General features: G+C 49.0%; 1 protein-coding gene across 3 annotated transcripts in view; it reads left to right on the top strand.

The window, feature by feature from the left end:
* Positions 1-21,171, top strand: part of SEMA5A (semaphorin 5A) — a 473,120-nt gene that overhangs the window by 438,904 nt on the left and 13,045 nt on the right. For all 3 annotated transcript variants that reach the window (XM_062212003.1, XM_062212001.1, XM_062212002.1), the window contains exons 17-19: positions 8,889-9,114; positions 11,916-12,134; positions 20,273-20,443. In XM_062212003.1, the coding sequence (XP_062067987.1) occupies positions 8,889-9,114; positions 11,916-12,134; positions 20,273-20,443 (616 nt within the window). The remainder of the gene's footprint in view (positions 1-8,888; positions 9,115-11,915; positions 12,135-20,272; positions 20,444-21,171) is intronic.

Raw genomic sequence — 21,171 nt, 5'->3', positions numbered from 1 at the left:
AGGTCTTTCCCTAGGGAAACTCTGAGGCATAGGGACCTCCCTGCAAACAAGTGACATCATGAGGTATGAAGAAGAGCAGCTACTGAGGGGAAATCTGCTAACGTGCAAGTAGTAGCTGCATAACGTATTGGGATTGTGCACGACTTTTCTGTTGAAAAATACTTTGTTGGATATAATATCATTTTCACATGTTTTCCAAAGCATTTCTGCTATATTCCATTGAGCTTTTTTGCAAGTGAGAGTAATGGAAAGAAGGCAGGCATATTTTTAAAATCTCTCCGTCCTCAACCTGCCTTCAGAGTGACGAGTGTGAGCTGCATCTCTCATGCTGTATTCGCAGTGTGTTTTCACCTTCTATGAGCCAGATGTACACACACACACACACACACACAGGCTCTGTAGTTGGGACAGTGACTACATTTAAAGCAAGATGTGGATTGCAGTCACTTCTTACAACAGGAGATCTTCCTGTCTGGCCCTTCCTCTGGCACTGTCGCGCTGTGTTCCAAGCATTTAAAGATGATTTGCAGAGGGTTGGACAGCAAAGAAGGAAGAACTGGCCTGAAGGCTGGGTCCTCCTTTCCCCAAGCCTGCTGGCCACTTGCCGACTCTCCTCATCTCAGGGGAGGTGACGGACGCTCTGTCTTGTTCGAAGGCCTGTGCCTGCATAAAAGAATGGCGCTCAGCCAAAGAACTGATTGTAAGGGAAATAAGTGGAGCTGTAAGAGGCTACACACACACACACACACACACTTGCTATGACACACTGCTGATACGCTGGCTGCTTGCTAGAAAGCAGCATCACATTTCAGCTGTGTGTCATGATGATGAGAAGTAAAATGAGAGTTGATGTTCCCTGAATCGTATTATGAAGTATTTATCTACAAATAGTGGTTAGAGTCACTTTCAAAGATCCAAACATTAATCCCAGGAAAAAATTACTTTACTTTTCATGTGTGCACGTTTGCACTAACAATCAGTGCAGATACGTATTTGGCTTTGATTGATATCAGGTTAAAGTCGGCCTCTAGGATGTCTTAGGTTTCATTCTCCTTTGCAATTACCCAGAAATGGTATGCACGGTTGGCGTGTTACAGGTATGTCTTCCTTACAGGATCCAGGTCTCTATTTAATATGCTTAGTTTTTCTCCTAGTTCCCTGAAGGTATGTAATACAGTTAGAAAACTGCCTCGGTGTTCTTGGCTACAAATCCTGTCAACTCTGCCTTTCATGCAGAAGTTTCAACTGATTGATCTCTCGCCTCCTAATAGGTGTGGGTTTTGGTCCCTGCCTATCTGGTAATTTGGGGATGGGTGTAAGACACTATGAATATTATATTGTGTGCTGGATACCTTTGCTGTCCTAAAAACATGGTAGAGTTCTATTTAAGGTTGTAGTTCAGTTACAGTGAACCCGAGTGATGATTTTGGCTCTTACTTTTAGGCTTTGTTAGGATTAGAAAAGCATTTAGGGGGCAGAGCTGTGGCAGGTAAAGCCGCTGCCTGCAATGCCGGCATCCCGTATGGGCACCAGTTCGAGTCTTGGCTGCTCCACTCCAATCCCGCTCTCTGCTATGGCCTTGGAGAGCAGTAGAAGGTTCTTGGGCCCCTGCACCTGCGTGGGAGACCTGGAAGAAGCTCCTGGCTGCAGATCAGCCCAGCTCCGGCTGTTGGCGGCCATCTGGGGAGTGAACCAGTAGGTGGAAGACCTCTCTCTCTCTCTCTCTCTCTCTCTCTCTCTCTCTGCCTCTCTGTAACTCTGCCTTTCAAATAAATAAATAAGTCCTTTTAAAAGAGAAAAGAAAAGTATTTAGACTAGGGTAAGTTTTCTCCACTGCAGAGGCAAAGCTTGTTTGTGTATTTTACCGTGAACTTGTGAACTGTGTGATTGTTCACTTCTGAAGAGCAAGTACTTTTTTTTTTGGGGGGGGGGGGCACGTAGAGTTAGACAGTGAGAGTGAAAGAAGTCTTCCTTTTCTGTTGGTTCACCCCCCAAGTGGCTGCTACAGCCGGCGCGCTGCGCTGATCCGAAGTCAGGAGCCAGGTGCTTCTCCTGGTCTCCCATGTGGGTGCAGGGCCCAAACACTTGGGCCATCCTCCACTGCACTCCCTGGCCACAGCAGAGAGCTGGCCTGGAAGAGGGGCATCCGGGACAGAATCCGGCGCCCCGACTGGGACTAGAACCTGGTGTGCTGGCGCCGCAGGCGGAGGATTAGCCTAGTGAGCCGCAGCGCTGGCCACAAGCACTCTTCCTGGCCCTGTGTGTACAGTTCCCTCGGAGCTCTTCCGGGTCTTTTCCCTCCCCTGTGTAATTTCTTCTTTCACAGCTGCTGACTTTCTCAGCTTGAGCGGTGACGTCCGCGTGTCTCGGGAGTGTGCTTTCTTCGGTGTAACCGTCTCCCCTGAGAGAGCCGCAGCTGCACCGGCGTCCCGGGCTCTCAAGGCCATTGTGTCTTCATCGCTGTGTCCCCCCTTTGTTCGCCATCAGTCAGTGCTAATGGGTGCTGGTTGCCTGAGGTCCATGTCCTAGGAACTGTGGTCTCACATGTTTTTAGTTACTTTGGTGTTTCTGTGACTCCGTCTTAGAGGGAATCCAGTACTTCCTTCCACATCTTACTGGTTGCCCCTGCCTTGACCCTCAGAGCTTTCTGTCTGTCTTTCCAGGTAGCCGTTGGCTTCTGCAATCCCGGCTTGGTTACCCTGCCGGTGCCTGTGTGTGTGGGCCCTTTGCAAGCACATTTGCGTTGCTTCACTGTTTCTTTCTTCTGTCTCAGCATCCAAGATTACTTCCTGAAAGAGAACTGGATAAGTGCACATGGAGACCACAAGAACTCCATATGGAAATAAATTCTGTTTATATACGCAGCTCTTGATGAAATGACTTTGAAGTTAATTTTCATATTTTGTGCTCAGCATAAAGTATCAGAAGTCTGCTTTTCCCCAGCTCCCAGTTCTGCCTTCCATCTATGGAATTTAAGCCATTTTAGATTTTTCAAAGGAAAACTAAATAGCAACGTAGGAGGCCCCACTTAACCCCTAAATTTGTTCCCGAATGTATGCAAATTCCACTTGAATAGGCTTATCTGTGCCTGGATCAATATGATTTATCCTTTATAAACTAAAGACTGGTGCTGGGCTTTTGACAGGTAATGTAAGTATGAACAGGTTCTTCTGACAAGCTTGTAGTGTGTCAGTGAAAGCAGAATTACAAATAGATAATTAAACGTCAGTGAAATGCGGGCCTGTGGCATGGGGGCCTGGGCGAGAAGAGCGGTAATAACTCAGGCCAGGGAGAAGGCGCACACGAGATGACATAGGAGAAGCAGCACAGACGCAGTCTCCCAGGTCTCTGACTGAGCCTCTAACTGGGTGGTTCCTGTAAACAAATGCTCTCCTCACTGTTGCCTGAGATGGAGAATCCACAAGGGGTAGATCTGCTGGAATTGTGTAAGTCCCTTTAGGAACTGTTCTTACCTAGTATTGTCCACCAGACTATTAAGAAATGTATCTGGCAATAATAGCTGAATTCTCTTTTAAAAAAATCCTTTTTTTTTTTTTTTTTTTTTTTGGTATTAAACATGGTGCTGTTCAAGTTCAAATCTATATGGTGTGCCGGCAGTTCACATGAAAATTCCAAACTCAGTGAAGCCAGTTAAGTGACCACAATTGAATCTCTGTTTAAAAGACAGATTGGCCGCAGCACTTCTGAGCCTTTCCTGTCTTGAAAGCATAAGGAAAGGGGCAGGATGGTCCAGCCTCATGAAGCAGCTGAAAGGGGGAGTCACCCCGAGTCTCCCGTGGAGCCGTGTTCTTCCAGAGATGCCAGCTAAGCCAAGGAGGCCTCCGTCCAGTGAGCTGATTGATCTGCGTCCACCACGAGCTGTGACCACCTCTGGGACAGGTGACACCCTGCCTTCCAGGACCAGCACACAGTGGCAACGCAGACAGCTCTCGGATACCTTAGCCACGCGTAGATTCCCAAAATTAAACTTCACCTCCATAGAGAAGCTGCCATTTCTAGCGTGAGGAAGCTAAGAGCTGTGGGGAGTACCTGCTGTGTCTGTTCGTTAGGATCCGGGTGCTTAGCCTTCACAGGTAAGGTCGACCTGGTTAGTGCCAGGAGACCTCTGCAAAGCACAGGTCCGTAGCTGAGTGTGTTTTGAGTCCATTTCCACAAGCAGCTCCTGGACCCCTGCGCAGTGACGCTGGCACAGAGTGACCAGGAGGAGAGCAGTGTGTGGCACCCCCAGTGCCCCTCCCGCAGGCACAGATCCAATCAGGGGTTTTCTGCATCCCTGCCATGTGGCCTCCATCCCAAGTGATAAAGAGCGCACGCATGTTGTATGCAGTTTCTCACACGTGGATTTAGGGCAGTCGCTGGGGCTATGTTTTGTTGCCGTTAGGAGGCATCCAGAAGATGATATAAACAAAGGAAAACGAAGCCATCCATCTTTCCAGTACTTGTTGGCATGGAGGTACCGTGGGCCAGGAGGAGTGGCTGGAGGAGATTAAGTCACACAGGCAGCCGTGATTGCTCCACGTATTTCTAGTTAAAAGCCTATGATGTCACAAACACGAACAACTCCTGGGTGCTGGCTATTGTAAAAAAATATTAAGATGGACTATGAATAAGGAAACCTGATTTGAATAACTAGAACAGCAGTGAAATAAAGATCACTAGGTTCTTCCAAGATATTCTGATGGCTTGGATGCACCACACTTTTTTGTTGGAAACTCACTAATCTAATATTTGAGGGGCAGTCTTTTCGAGGCATAAACCCACAGGGACAGAAAAAAAAAAAAAAACAGAGCAAAAGAACCATATTATTAGTTGGAGCAGAATCTAGAAACATAGAAAAGGGAATTCAAGACTAGTAGAAGGGAACATACAGAAAACCTTAGCAGAGCTACGATCCTGGCTGTGAGCTGCAGGGTGGCCTGTGTTGAGGCTGGGGGTCAGCTGCTCTCTGGAGATTTGCATTTCAGGCCCGTTTCCACCTTCCCTGACTCACAAGGGTGGTTCCTTGTGCCTAAGCTCTGTGTGCAGACAATGGTGTGTACTGAAGGCCTGCCTGCCTTCATGGAGTCTGCACTGGCAGGACCAGGTGCCCATGTGAGCAGACCCCAGAAAGAACCCTGAGCACCTGGTCTCTCTTGGGCTCCCCTGGTTGACATTACTACACGCATGTTGTCACGGTTAGTTGCTGAAGCAGGTAAGTATATCCTGTGTGCCTGTGATGGGAGAGGACTTTGCCCCTGCCTGGTTTTGTCTGGACGTGTTCTGTGTCCTTTTCCCATTGCTGATGTTGCCTTGTATGTCTTCATTCCAATAAATCCCGGCGGGGAGTAGCACACATACGTGATCCTATGAATCCTGCATCTACTCATGGAAACAGGAAGTGGTCTTGGGACCCCCAACCCATGCAGGATAAGAATCATTTCATTCACACCCTAGGTCCCAGAGACCTCTGGAATGAGCAGCCCGTTTTGCTAGTGACAAAATGAAGTAGAAGGACTTCTCAAGAAACTGTCAGATGCCCCTGGCCCCCTCCCATGCCCCAGGCAACCCAATCTTCTCTGCCCAGGGAAGCCAGGAAGTGCATTGTGTGGAAAGCAAAACAGAGGCCCCCACCCCTCCAGGTGCTAGACTCCACTGGAAGGGGCTTAGGGGATGGAAGAGGCAGAATGAGAGAATGATTGTCTGCGGGATACCAGGAGCCCAGCCCCTTCCTCACTTGGCCCTGTGATCCCTGCTGGTCCAGCCTCCAGCATCCAGCAGCAGAGTCCTGGAGCATCTTCTCCTGGGTCCCTGCGGAGCCCAGCAGAAAAAGTATAAGATCTTTACAGCTTCCTTCATCTGAACAGCCCAGCAAGACCCCACCATTGTCAACACATTCTTCCTGGATGAGCAGAACTTCCAATTAAACTTCTGACCCCTCCACTCTGAAAATGAGCACCACACCAAGAATGTGCCAGCATTGGAAGAAATCATCTCAAATGAGAGAGAGACACACGAGCCAAGAGAAAGCAGCAAGTGGGAGGATAGAGAGCGCTGAAGAACGAGCCTTGAACTAATTACCATCAGCAGACTCCCGCCAGAGAGGTGTTGTGGCCAGGGACAGCGGGACAGCATATAATGATGAGATAATCGAGAACCAAGAGGCAAAAAATGGCTGTTGAAATGTAGGCTCTGCCCGAGGAGGAAAATCCCAGTGACATCTCTGGAAGATCATGTTGGCAAATCTTCCAGAAAGCAGAGCAAAAAGCTGAAGACAGGGAAAATATGAGACAAAAGAGTTTAAAGATGGGTACGGAGGTTTGCATCAATAGCAGGACTACAGACGTTCCAACAAGAAAGAGGAGGAGAAATGGGGAAGAAATCGCCAGCAAAGCCTTCGAGCACATTTCCAAAACAAAAGGTGTGGGTTTGTCTGGTAAAAGAGTTCACCAAAATGACTCAAACGTATGATGCCATTTCAGAACCCTGAAAGGGGGAGAGAAGATCCCAAAGGCTACAGAGAGATTGTTCTGGAAGGTCACACTTAAAGGATTAGAAATCAATCGAAGTTGATACTTCTCAGTGACAAGATTGGGAAATACAATGCATGAGCCATTACACTCAGTTCTAAAGGAAAATTTCCCCCAACCTAATATTTCTACGAAACCTTTCATCAAAGTTGAGGGAGCATAAAGGTGTTTTAGGTTAACAGCAAAATGTCACTCATCTGCTTGCGAGCACCCTGTTGAGAATGGCACTCAGGAAGGAAGGAGCAGCCCAGACAGAGGGAGAAGAGAAGGAGAGCGTGGGTGCGCAGGGTGATGCACACAGCAGTGTTCTAACCAAGCACAGAGGACAGCCAGGCCAGGCTGGTGCACAGCCGAGGATTCTCAGAGGGATTTCTTCAGGGAGGTGTAATTGGTGCAGTTCCTACTGTATCTGAATACGTGATGGGGGTGAATTAACGACGAGATCATAAAAACCAAACAACAACCATCCAGGAAAGAACAAGGGAGCCACTGAGTTGCACAGGAAGGAAATGTACAGGAGTCAGAAATCGCTCACAGTCTACCACCTCCCTCTCCCCTAATGACAAGAGCGAATGTCACCAAACCCCAGCGTGGCAGTACTGAGGTGAGGGGAGATGGGAAGCCTGCAGTGATGGGGCGGACACCGGGGGGCAGTAGAGAGCCAAGTCCTCTGTCTTTATGGTGCACAGTGAGTGAACAAGCCCTACTACTGGAAACTTCAAGTTGTGAGCTCCACAGAGAGAAGTATCAAAGCAGGTCAAAGTGATAGGAAAAGGATGTGTCTCTATTGTATAATAAGCTTATATTATAAATAATATATAATAAAACTTAGAGGGGCCAGCGCTGTGGTGCAGCGGGTTAAAGCCCTGGCCTGAAGTGCCGGCATCCCATATGGGTGCTGATTCTCGTCCCGGCTACTCCTCTTCCGATCCAGCTCTCTGCTACGGCCTGAGAAAGCAGTAGAAGATGGCCCAAGTCCTTGGGTTCCTGCACCGATGTGGAAGACCCGGAGGAGGCTCCTGGCTTCAGATCAGCACCGCTCCGGTCGTTGCGGCCATCTAGGGAGTGAACCAGCAGATGGAAGACCTCTCTCTGTATCTACCGCTCTCTATAACTCTGTCTTTCAAATAAATAAAAAATAAATCTTTAAGAAAATAAAGCTTAGAGAGTGACAGTTCGTTCTTTATTGCTATGCTTAACATTGATGAAGGACGTTAAGGGATCAGCTCTGTGGTGTAGAGGGTTAAGGCATTGCTTGCAGGGCCGGCATCCCATATGGGTGTTGGTTTGAGTCCTGGATGCTCAACATCCAATCACAATCTGCTGATAGCCTGGGAAAGCAGCAGAGAATGGCCCAAGTGCTCAGGCCCCTGCACCCATGTGGGAGACCCGGAAGAAGCTCCTGGCTTTGGCCTATGCCAGCCCAGGCTGTTACAGCTGTCTAGGGACTGAACCTGTAGATGGAAAATCTTTCTCTCTCTCTCTCGAAGTCTGCCTTTCAAATAAACATTTTTTTAAAAGGCACTAAAATGTTGGCCATGACTCGTTAAGCGTTGTGGGTTTCCCTTCTAATGGAACAGCCATTGCTACGCAGTGAAAGATACACACCCTTGCATTGCTTCTAGTAAGCTTTCTCTCTGAAGTCCAAGTTCTTGTCAAATACAGCAGGGAGAGCTGCAGGCAGATTTCCATCATCCTACCCCTAGGTGCCACCCTCAGTGGCCACACACACGTGCCCCACGTTCCCATCTACTCTGTGTGCACCTGCTCAGGGCCCTCCCCTCTGTGGTTTCAAGGGACGGATCTGGGTGAGGGAAGGAAGGAGAAAAAGATGAGGGAAGTGATGGGAGAACCTGCTGCAGGCTCGCAGTACCGTGCATTGTGTCTTCACAAGGGATCTCAGCCCGTTGAAGGCTCTGAGTCTGATCCCCAGGCTTATCATATCCATTTGTCTTAAGATGAATGTTATGCAGTCTGAAAAGCAAATCTGCTCCTGTCATTTCAATTTTAATCTTTTAAAGACAACAGCTGGTGTGAGCATCAGAATGAATCAGCATTGTCTGTGACATCTTGAATGAGAGCGAGACGATTGTCATGGAATCACTGTTGTCACCTACATTTAATGTTTGCTGTCTTGTTCTCATTGCTTACACACAAGAAACCATGCAGATCCCTGTTGGGTAGGAGTGGCACACGCAGCATTCTGTTCAGTGCCTCACTTAACGTTACTGTGTGTTTCATTCTGTGGAGTAGCCGTTGAATGTCCCAGGATCTGAAGTTGTGGGAATCCGACAACTTCAATCCGTGAGGTTGCCCAGTGTATGCCTTAGGGTAAAACACGCTGTGTGTTTCCTCTCCCAGGAGTACCAGCCTTGTAACACCAACGCGTGCCCCGAGCTGAAGAAGACCACCCCCTGGACCCCCTGGACCCCTGTCAACATCTCTGATAACGGCGGCCACTACGAGCAGCGCTTCCGGTACACATGCAAAGCCCGCCTGCCCGACCCTAACTTGCTGGAAGTGGGGAGACAGAGGATTGAAATGCGATACTGCTCCAGTGACGGGACCAGCGGCTGCTCCACAGATGGTGAGTGGTGGCCCTGGAGGCTGAGCCACGTCTCCAAGAGCCCTTGATCTCGCATCTGAGGCTGGAGATCTGGGGCATCTGTCCTGATTGTGTATGGCCCAGGCATCTTGCTAACATCGATCCCTGGAGGGCAAGACCGACTTCACAGCAGACTGCAGGGAAAGAGTTGGATGCAGCATCTCCCTTTACCCATGGGGGACACCGTCCTAGAGTCCCAACAGGTGCCTAAAACTACAGAAATCACTGAACTCCATATGGAATCTATATTGCATACATGATAAGGGTAATTGATAGATTTTGCACAGTAAAAGACTGATAATAACTTTTTTTCAGATTTATTTTTTATTTGAAAGAGAATCGATCTACCATCTGCTCCATCTGCTTGTTGACCCCACAAGTGCACAACAGCCTTGGCTGGGCCAGGTCTAAGCTAGGAGCTGGGAATTCTATCTGGGTTTCCCATTTAGGTGATAGGGGCCCTTATTCTTGGACCATCTTCCACTGCTTTCCTACACACATTAGCAGGTAGCTGGATTGGAAGGGAAGCAGCCAGGACTTGAACCAGTACACATTGGGGATACCAGCTTGAGCTACTGCTCCACAACACCAGGCCCAACAAATTACGGTTTCATAACATAAGTGTGTACCCTCTTGTTTCCTATGTGACATCAAAGGGAAGAAGAGAGAACAAACGATGCTCTTTCTCCATCATTAACTTTAGTCTCTTTGAATCTATGTCTTGTACTCTTTCCAGTCTCGTCTATATATAAAATGTTTTCAAAGTTAATAATGTAAACTAGGAAAGCTTGGATGCACATTTGTAGAAGATGTCTTATATTCCCTCCGAAAGCAAACCGTGGACATGACTTTAAAAGAACTTCATCCTTCCTACGTCTTGAGGCCTAATGACCCCCCTCACATTAGGGAATTGATGTCTTGAAAACACAAAGCGGACTTCCTCGCCTCCGACCACCCAAAACGTGGCTTCATCTTATGTAGCTGCTCTTTACTGATGACCACACAATACGGCTTCAGCACAGAACACATCTACTTCCTGTTCTCTCCAGAGGAGCTGACAGTTTCCAAGTGAACAGCCCTGTAGCCCTAACTACACACACCGCTGGGGCTGTTTTCCTACAACCATGCCTCCCCAGAACTTCCAGGCCTAGCTGAGAGTTGTCTGTTAAAGCTCATGTCACCTGACTACCTGTGAGCCGACTCCTGATCTTTCCAACACGTAAGAAGGTAGGCAAGGGGCTGGCACTGGGGTATAGCTGGTAAAGCTGCTGCCTGCAGTACCGGCATCCCATATGGATGCTGGTTTATGTCCCAGCTGCTCCACTCTCTATCCAGCTCTCTGCTTTGGCCTGGGAAAGCAGTAGAAGATGGCCCAAGTTCTTCAGTCCCTGCACCCATGTTGGGGACCTGGAAGAAGCTCTGGCTCCTGGCTTCAGATCAGTGCAGCTCTGGCCATTGCAGCCAATTGGAAGTGAACCAGCAGATGCAAGACCTGTTTGTCTGTCTGTCTGTCTGTCTGTCTCCCCCTCCCCCCCCCCCCCCGCGCCTTTCTGCCTCTCCTCCTTTCTCTGTATAACTCTTTCAAATAAATAAATAAATTTCTAAAAACATTTTTTAATTAAAAAAATAAAAGAAGGTAGGCATTTCCTTCTAAGCAAAGGCAGAGTCTGACTACAGCTGGTGTGACAGCTGGGCAGGTCCAAGGGCCCAGGCAGAAGTTCGAAGCCTGTTGGCTGTGGTTGCTGCCAGGACACATCTCCCCACCCCACCCCAGCACCCAAGCTGCAGGCCTCATCCTTTGGATTCCTGGGAAAATGCATTTTGCTGGCGTATGTTCTCTGAACGTCACGGGAGTGTTTGACATTGGGCAAGGTCATTCGGGGGTGTATTCTGTCCTGGGGCAGGCAGGGCCCTCCATGCCCTGTGACCCAGGAGCAGATAACTGGGTGCCCTGCACCAGTGCCGGCTCAGTCTTGAAAGGGAAACAGGTGCAGGAACGAGCTTAGAACATGTCTGAATCCTGCTCCCGTTTTTCCCAGGGCGTGACCTTCCTGGTGAACACAACTGTATTCCCATGAGGAACTTGTAGAATTCCCACAGGAAAGAGGCAGGTGTTATGTCCTGTGTGAAGGAAGTTTCTGCACGGTGTGCCTTTGGCCTGGCAGTTGAGAATCCGGTGAGGAGGTCAGGGCACCTGGCTCCACATCGGCAGGCCTGAGTGCAAGCCTGGCTCTGGCTCCTGATGCCAGCTTCCTGCTGTGCAGACCCGGGGAGGCAGCAGGAGATGGTGCAGGTGCTTGGATCTCTGCTGCCCCTGTGGGAGACCTGGATTGGATTCTCTGCCCTTGGCTTTGGCCCTGATCCACTTCAGGTGTTGGGAGTGTGTGCAGGGGATGGTAACTTCCTCTGTCTCATCCACTTTTCTCCCCTCCCCTTGTCTGCCTCTTGGAATAAATAAATAAAAACTTTTAAAAAGAAATTTCTCCCAAAAATAAGCCACAAATACAAGATTTATTGAGGAGGGTAGGGACTTTCTGACATTCACACATGGAATTCGTCTGTATGCTCTTATTTAATAGCAACTCCAGGAAAGAAGCTCGAATTGTAAGAGACCGTCACTCAGTGGCAGTGTGTTTTGGCTTCTCAAGTGTGGAAAGGGCTCGCCTGAACTTGAGGATAATTCTAGAAATAAAGCACAACGCGGCCGGCGCCGTGAGCGTGAGCAGGGCCTGCAGTCAGACTAAGAACTCTAACAGAATCACACGTGGGCGATTGCCTTGCAGGGCTCTCTGGCGATTTCCTGCGTGCTGGGAGGTACTCCGCCCACACTGTCAACGGGGCGTGGTCAGCCTGGACGTCGTGGTCACAGTGCAGCCGGGACTGCAGCAGGGGCATTCGGAACCGGAAGCGTGTGTGCAACAACCCTGAGCCCAAGTATGGGGGGATGCCTTGCCTAGGCCCAGCCCTGGAATACCAGGAGTGCAACATTTTGCCCTGTCCAGGTAAGAGGATTGTGTAATCTGCCACACAAGGTCTTTGATTTACTGGCTTCCCGCGGCTCCCTGGCTCTGTGTGTGGGGTCTGAGTTCTTAAGAAACATCCTGGGTTATGTCTTCCCCTGCTGGCTTAACCCAGTGTGGTCTAGGAACAGAAGCAAGAATGGAGGGAGTGTGAGTTGGAAACGCACCCTCTGCGGCTGACTGGAAGCCTCCTCCCAAGTCTCTCCAATTAGCATTGAAACTGCCGGTTCAGACAGGCGGGCAGCCCCGGTCTTCTGTGTGCAGAGATCTGATAGCTGGGCTATACTGTGCCTTCCGTGGGTGCTGGGCAGTTTGCCTTGGAAACCCCTTCCTCTGTAATGCTCGATGTAGAGACAGATACAATCTATCCTCGATTGGATTGCATTGCACTGCGTTGGATTCCATTCCATTCCATTCCATTCCGAGTTTAAAAGTAATGAAAGCATTCCCATGAGCCGGTGTAAGGACTGTAGGCAATAAGCCCTGAGCCTCCAGAAGGTGCCAGCCCCCATGACCTGGTGTGGAGCAATGTGTGGATCCCTGAAATTAGCATCCACTATCTTCCGGAGGCTGCTGCTTCCCAGGAGTCCAGTGGACCCAGCCCTCCTCACCCGGCTCCATCCATACCTCATCCTCCAGCGTCACCTGTGCAGTGAGACTCTCACAGGAGCCCACCAAGCTGGTTCCCTAGTCCCATTGTATGTTCTGTCCGTAGGGTCCAGCTCATGAATGAGGTCCTCCAAAGATAGGTTCTCATCTCCACTGGAGGCCTAGAAAGAGTTCTTTGTCCGGCTCTGCCTCCTCACACCTTGCTTTCCATCCCCCCACTTCCCAGACAAGCAGGGGGTTATTAAGATGAGCTAAGAGAGCCCCTACCCAGGACTTTAGTCTGAGTAGAGGTACCAGGAGAGCCAGGGCTCCTGGGGTGGTCTCACTGCAGGGCTTAGCATGGAAATCCCTATTCGAATTGTTTCTTGAGTGGTGAATAAAGCAGTTACTTGATCTTCCTTCCTTCATTGCTTTTTTAGCAAAATTTTTTAAATTTTTCATTTATTTAAATATTTATATTATTTTTTATTTTTATTGACAAATAGTAACTGTACATATTTATGGTCAATGTAATTTTTTGATACATGCGTACATTTTAATGATTTTTGGATAATTGGCATCCATTGCTTCATACATTCAAGGTTACTTTGTAGTGTGTACATTCAGAAATCTTTCATCTAGCTATTTAGACAAGTGCAGTATGTTATTCTTAACTGTTATTACCCTACTCTGCAATAGAACACCAACAGGCTTGCTTTTACAATAAGGGAAGAAAGTACTTTTCAATTCAATAAAAGTAAACTTTTTTTTTTTTTTGACAGAGTTAGACAGAGAGACAGAGAGAAAGGTCTTCCTTCCGTTGGTTCACCCCCCCAAATGGCCGCTATGGCCGGCATGCTCCGCTGATCCGAAGTCAGGAGCCAGGTTCTTCTCCTGGTCTCCCCTGTGGGTGCAGGGCCCAAGGACCTGGGCCATCCTCCACTGCACTCCCGGGCCACAGCAAAGAGCTGGACTGGAAGAGGGGCAGCCGGGACAGAATCCAGCGCCCCGACCAGGACTAGAACCCCGGGGTGCCGGTGCCACAGGCGGAGGATTAGCCTAGTGAGCCGCAGCGCCGGCCAAAAGTAAACCTTTCTGAGATTTGACTTACCTATATATATATTTTTTTGAGGGAGCTAACTTTGGAGAAGACCCCCAGAATGGTGCATCTTCTGAGAGCACTTAGACATTACTATAGCTTACAATACACAGACGATGTCCCCCACTTAATGCATTAAAGCAAGGTAGATCTTTGCGATCGGGTTTTACTATTAACTCTCATATTCCAACTCTTTTCGGACAGAGGTCCTGCATGGGGATTAAGTGATTTCTGCTGTTAATTAAACAATTAACACTCTTGTGTATGACGTCAGTGATCGCCCAAGGCTCTTGACGTGAGCTGCCTAGGCTATGGAAGCCTTTTGAATCCACTGACCCCTTCCGTATTTAGACAGTGCCATGGGCAAAGTGGGAGTTCTCTCCTTCCTTCAGAGAGAAGTACCTCCTTCTTTGATGACCACTTATTTCCACTGGGGTCTCACCCACTGAAGTCCTTCATGGGGGACACTTTTTGCCACAGTGTTTTGGCTTTCCATGCCTGCAAACATCTTTTGGTATCTCACTGTGCACTGTCCCCAGGGTGAACAAAGCTGTATTGCCAGGGTCCAGATCTGCAAGTAGCATGAAATCCCTCAGAGGCGTCCAGTGTGGCCACTCACTACTGAGTCGTCGACAGTGAAGCACAGTGGTCCTAGTGGCCAAGGACCCGCGGGGCCAGCCCTCTGGACTCATGGCAGCCACACCAAGCTGCCCGTCCCTGGGCTGTGTCTTGAGTGACAGACAAGAGTTGGTCAAGTAGACAAGCAGGGACAGGAAATGGGAGACACTGCACCCATTAGAATACAGTATTTTAAAACAGAGGATCTTAGCATCTTTTCCAGCAGATACAAACATCTTTCTGATTTCCTTGGCCAAGAAACTGGCTTGCAGTAGGTGCCCAACAAGCATTTTGTCAGGTGGGTGGATGGCCTGACAGGTGTGTGGATGGATGGCTAAACTCGTACGTAAGACTGAACGTACACAGTTCCCTGCTCTGTGACTGAGGCTCCGCACAGTGTCCCCATTCTTACAGCCACCCTCCTCCTGTATCTCTGCCTGAATTCCTCCACCCTCCCCTGCCCACCCAGCCTTCCCAGTCAAGCTGCGGCCGAGGCTGGGAAAGGTCACGGACTGTTCTTTCCCACAACCCCAGTGGGAGGATTCTTCCCCTGGAGGGTGGGAGGGAGTCTGTGGGCGACATTACTAGATTAAACTGGAGCCATGGGAATTCAGGGTCCCTTGCCCCCTCATCTGCCCTGGCTCCAGACTCCATTCCTTGTGGCCATTGTGAGAAAGTGCAGATTCCCCAGATGTGAGAATGCTGCCCCGGTCCCTGAGTGTGGAGGTCACCCACTGTCCCTCTCAGAGGCATCCCAGCATGAGCTTGTTGATTGCTTTTATGTTAGCTGATCTGGTGAGCAGGGCAGGACTGTGTGTGCATAAGCTCAGTGTCTTGAAATAGCAACGTTCTCATTCTTGATAAAAGCCGAGATTCCATAGAGTGTTGGAGAATTATTCAGAGTGGCCAATGGCACTGTTCACTAGGGAGTGGGCGTGCTCAGGGCTAAGCAGTGCAAACGCCTCCCCCTCCTGGAAGATTCCTGCACAGATAAGAGTGCAGCTCTGGATGCCAGGCAGAACAGCCATCAGGAGGGCTATTTTTACCTCTTTTATGACTGTGGTTTTACACTTCTTTAACCCTGTTGGGGTCACAGTAGACAATTACAAATGGGCACTGTGTTTGGTTTTTTTTTGTTTGTTTGTTTTTTACATTTCATTACAATTATCTATAACATAAAATCTAAACAAAATGCACAGATGTAAAATTCCTTTCAGTTAATCCATGAAACAATTGGATCCCCATGCTGAAGTGTTTTGTAAACTGTAGTGAGGAGTCCAAGTCAAATCCATGCTGAAGTAGCCGATTTTGCTCCTTCACTTTTATCTTACTGGTACCTTCACCTTCCTAATGTCCCTCCAGCATCGGAAACACCCATTGTTTTCTCGCCTTCTCTGCACCGCATGTTTGATTAAGCACTGGAGACTCTAGACCTTGACCGAAGCAGCGGAGAAAGCAGATGGCTTTGTTGTTAAGGAACATCCAAGTAAAATAAAATGCAGGAGGTCTTGGGCTTTACTTAGGCCACATCAGACCTAACACAGAAAACAATTTTTTTTTATCAGTTCTTACCTAAGAGGCTCCACTTCTTCTTGATTCTGCAAACAGCAATGAAGAATTAGGAAATTTGAGAATCTCATGGAGGGGCAGCATCTAAGTAAAAAAGAAAGGGGGGGTTATGGCAGGGCTGTGTCCACACGGGTCTGCTGGACATCATGCCCTCTGTCTCGGCTGCTGGAACACAGTGCCTGAAACTGGGTCAGGGATACAGAACAGAAAATGATTTTGCTGTGTCTCCTGGGGCTTAGGAAGCCTGTGAGCATCCGGCGAGAGCCCGTGTGCTGCATCATCGCGTGGCAGAAGGTGGAGGGGCCAGGGGACCCAGTTCCTTTTTGTCACAAATCCACTGTTGTCCAGACTACCCCACTCCCAATGACAGTAATGCCGTCCTGAGCACTCCTGCCCCATCCACCTCTCAGCGCTCCTCGCAGCACTGTTGCATGGAGCCGAGGAGGACACAATAAGAGCAGGCAGCTGTCGCTGCTAAAACACCATGGGCTTTGTGTCTGTGGAACCCCGGTGTCCACTCTTGGTTAGTTACGGTTCTTACTTTGTCCCTTAGATCTCCAGTCATTGCCTTGGTTTGACTATAATGGACAGAGTATTTAGCTAGAATTCCTAGGACAAGAATTTTTTTGCCTCCTTGAGTGACTTAATCTGCGTTTCATTTGCTCAGAAGTGACTACCGACAGTTGCGGTGGTCCATGAGAGACGTGGGGCTGAGCCTCAGTGTGTCTGCGTGCCCTCGCCATGAACCAGTCTTGCTTAGGCTTAGTTAGATGGGGTTCAGGCTGGGAAGCGGTCCCTGTGCGATGATTTTTAGCAGCATGGCAGGAGTGATGTGAAGCCCTGAGCCGTGGGATGCATTCAGACTGCCAGCGTCCCATTCCCCACTCCGCCTCCCCCACTCTGGGCCGTGAGTCCCTCCTTTCTAGAACATTCCCCAGGGTGGCTGGGGGGACGAGGCAGAATACAAATGAGTCTGATGATTATTCCTATAATGACCGATGCCATTTTATTTGTCCAGTGTAGTTCACATGGCAGAGAAGAGCGAACTTAGACACTGGCCTGACTTCATCCCCCGGTGGCTTTGCCTTCTCTCAGAAGTTCAGTTTTTGTTCCCAGGAGCCTGCAACGTCTGCTCCCTCACAGTGAATGCTGTTTTGTGAGGCTTTGAGTTCTGTAATTTCTGTTTTAGAAATACTTGGGTCTTCAGGATGTTGTCAGTTTTATGGTACCCAGCATCCTTTACTTCTCCGGAACAAGCTACCGTTCCCGTCATCTGCCCTCCCTTCTATCACTATTAGGATGGGAAATGGGGATGGATTAGAACTTGTCTGGGGTCATGGGACAGTTACGGACGGACGCGTGCACCTGCCTGGCACGGCAGAGATGTGGTTGAAATTCTCCTTGGCGTTCTCTTTGTGCTGGAAGTTTCTGTTTCCCCATTCTTAGAGCACAGGTAAAGGTTTCAGCAGTGGGATTGTGGACAGATGGCCCCCCCAAGTCTCCACATTGCAGACAAGAGCCGTATTCTTCCTGTCACGGACACACGATCCTGTGCCAGGGGACTTTATCATGGGTGCGTGGGGGATTTACCAAGCTCGATGAGGTGTGAGTCGGCGTGTTGGCTGTAACGTGGAGAGGGAGGCACGCTGTCTGAAGAGCCACACAGTGGGTTGTGGACGTCGTCAGAGCCTCAGAGATGCCGAAGAGCAGAATGAGTGCAGATAAGCATCTGTCGTTTTCAGGTTTGGTTTTGTTCGTTTGTTTTTGCTGTGGAAAGAACACTTAATAGGAGTTCACTCTCTTCACAGGTGTTTAAGTGCACAATGCATGATTGTTAACTCTCGGCACAGTGCCGTTGGTGCATACCTTTAATTCTTCATCATGTTGGGTAACGGGACCTTGACACCTGCTGAACAGCCAGCCCCATCTCTTCCTCCCCCTGCGCCTGGCAGCCACCATCCTACTGTGTTTCTGTGAATCTGTTGACTTGAGATCCCTCAGGCAAGTGGGATGATGCAGCATCTGTCTGGGACTGGCTGATTTCATTTAGCAGAGAGCTCTCCTCCAGGGTTATCTTTGCTATTCCGAGTGTCAGGATTTCCTTCTCCAAGGCTGAATAATGTTTCACTTTGTTTTTTCTTTGACCCATCATCCCTTGGTGGATACTTGGGTTGTTTCTGTATATTGGCTATGGTCGATGTTGCTGCAGTGAATTTGGGGACGCCACAGAGTCTCCTGGAGATCCTGAGTTCAGCCCTTTTGGATACAGACCCAGCTGTGGGCTGGCTGGATTGCACAGTCATTTGATGTTTAATTTTCTGAGGAACCTGCTGTTTTTCATAGACGCTGCCCCATTTTTACATTTTCACCAGTGGTTCACGGGGGTTCCAATTTCTCTGCACCCTGGCCAGCACCTGCCTTTGGTCTTTCTGGTAGCAGCCCCGAGGACGGCTGCTGCTGACCATCTTCACACACCTGCTCTCCTACACCTGAGAGCCGATCGTGCCACACAGAAGTCATGGATGGGCAGAGCTCGTGGTCAGTCCTAAGTCAGGCTCCGACACCCTCTGGAGGACGTGTTAGCCCCCCGAGCCCAGCAGGCCTGGTGCACATTCTGACAGCCAAGCTCTGTGACACCTGCTGTTCTGAGGCAGGGAGTTGCCTGTGACTCAGTGTGTGTACAAAGACACCCAAAGAAGACCCAGGTTTCAACTCAGATTACAGACAGAAAGCAAGTGCTTCCCCCACTGGGTGTAGATATGGGAGAGAGACTGAAAATTTTAAAATTCTAGGCCAACACATGCCTGTCTTTTTATTGTGGGTACTCCAACCACTGTCAGATACATGAGATCCCTATAACTTTCTAACATACTTTGTAGCTACTGGGGAAAATGTTCTTAAATTCTGCAAGTTTATATAAAATCACAACTTTTTAAATAAAATCACAAAATTTCCAGTTAAAGCTCATTTCTCCATTGGGTTCAAATAGTTGCATTTTGCTTTTCCCATTTGGAAATTCAGGTATCATCATAAAGATGATGGTCTTACTCATGCTTCTCAAAAATGGTTTATTTTTACCTGTGCCACTATCTAAAGAGAAATAGTACCACAAAGATACATCCTGGCGGATGTTTGCAAGACAATCTAACTTATTCGAACCAAAGCAACCTTGTGTCCTGAACAATGCTGGCATTCCCTGTCATGATTGCTTTTCTTTCTTTATTTGGGACACAGAGAAAATTAAATATGTCACTGCCTACATTTAGTAATAGTTTCTCATCAGCTTAATTTAGCCATGGTTGTGATTGGCTTTGTCCCCTGATTAGGATGGAGTGCCGCCTTTGACAGCACCTGCTAGCGTTGCTCTAGAACTCAGTAGCAGGAGAGCAGGGCTGGCCAGTAGCAGCAAGGCTCAGACTAGCATCAGTGAAACAGCAAATCTGCCCTGACAGTGTCACAAAGCCCCACCAACGAGAGCGGAGTTTGAGCAGTGTCGGCTAGCACAGTCCAGAGCACTGAGGTGCCCCAGATCCAAGTGAGCAAACGGACCCCATCCATCAGGAGTCTGGGCCACCAACATCAGGAGCCTAGCACTGAAGAGAGGCAGACAACGTGGGCAGACCGAGAGTGCCCTGGGTCAGGGGTCCTCATGGAAACACCTAGTCCAGGAATCTGCACCCTGAATGTCAACCCAGGGTGTGGCTGATGTCATCAGATCCCTCTCCTTAGTTGAAACACCATCCAGGCTTTGCTTTGGTACTTTGTGCCTGAATTCACCAACATTCTTCGCATCGCATCGTTACCTGTTTCCTGGGATTTAGGAGCTTTCCTGAGTCCGGAAGAGGAGACGGTAGTCCGGGGGTAAGGAGGGCTGCGGCTTGACTGGTCCTGGGCTTACGACTTGCCTGGCCAACTAGACTGTGCAGGAGCAAAGTGAGAGCTAGGTCAGGGCTTCACCCTGCTAGCCACACGATGTGGGGACTGGGAGTTTGTATCACATGTGGCCATCACATTCCTTGTTATCCTTGTGCACGAGTACTTTGTGTTTAGAAGTCTTCTGAAAGACTGACCAGAGGTAACTGAGAAGGTGGAGTGGAGAACCTGCGAAATGGGCTCTCGATGTCCCCTTCCTGGCCAGTATCCCTGCTGTGATGGCATCAGTACCATAGTGCAGGTTCTATCTGCAGCTGCACCAGACTGGCTCCATCCGGATTTCAGAAGTGCTGTGACTTTGTGTCCCCCCCAGTGGACGGCATGTGGTCCTGCTGGTCCTCCTGGTCACAGTGCTCAGCAACGTGCGGCGGCGGACACTACATGAGGACCCGGTCGTGCACAAACCCAGCCCCTGCCTACGGAGGAGACATCTGCCTGGGGCTGCACACCGAAGAGGCCCTCTGCAACACACAGCCCTGCCCAGGTGAGCTGCGCCTGGCTTCTCCCTGGCTTTGGGACAGACTTTCTCTTTCCTTAACTTGTTGATATGAAATCGTGGACACTGTATCATGGTTAATACTCAAAGTGGGGAAGAAACCAGCCCCCACTGTATCACTATCGATGCGGCTTCATAACACAATGTCCTACCATAAAATAGATCTCATCTTGCCTTTATCACATCAGTGAGAGACAGTCCATATTATATTGTATATACATATTATACACACACACACACATATTATACTGTAATATCCGAACTACCTGATTAGGATGCTTTGCCCTTGACCTTGCTGATTGTCACTAATGACTCACAGGCCGCCCCTTGCTGCGTTGTGGGAGAGAGAAGAAACAAGGATCTGTGGCCTCCTGCTTAAGTCTGGGGCCTCTATGAGGGGAAGCACCCACAGCCCACCCAGACTCAGCCAGAGCACCCCAGGCTGTGCTCCAGGAATGACTTCCACATTTTTAAATGGGAACACCAGGCATGCTTGGAGGATACTTCCTCCAAGGTCAATGGGCTACGATCCTGAGATTGTGTGATTAGGGGGAAAAAAATTAGGGGGGAGCAGGGAGCATGATATCCAATCAGTAGGCAAAGGAGCAAGGCAAAACAAGTAGCAGAAGCTGATTATTAACAAAACATCCTTAAATATGCAAATATATAAGCTGATAACATCTGAGATTTTGTTGTTGAAAATCAGGGAACCACTG

The sequence above is a fragment of the Lepus europaeus genome, chromosome 15 (assembly GCF_033115175.1).
Source record: "Lepus europaeus isolate LE1 chromosome 15, mLepTim1.pri, whole genome shotgun sequence".
Classification (NCBI taxonomy): Eukaryota; Metazoa; Chordata; class Mammalia; order Lagomorpha; family Leporidae; genus Lepus; species Lepus europaeus.
The sequence above is the reverse complement of the archived record's forward strand: the minus strand, read 5'-3'. Positions and strand labels throughout refer to the sequence as shown.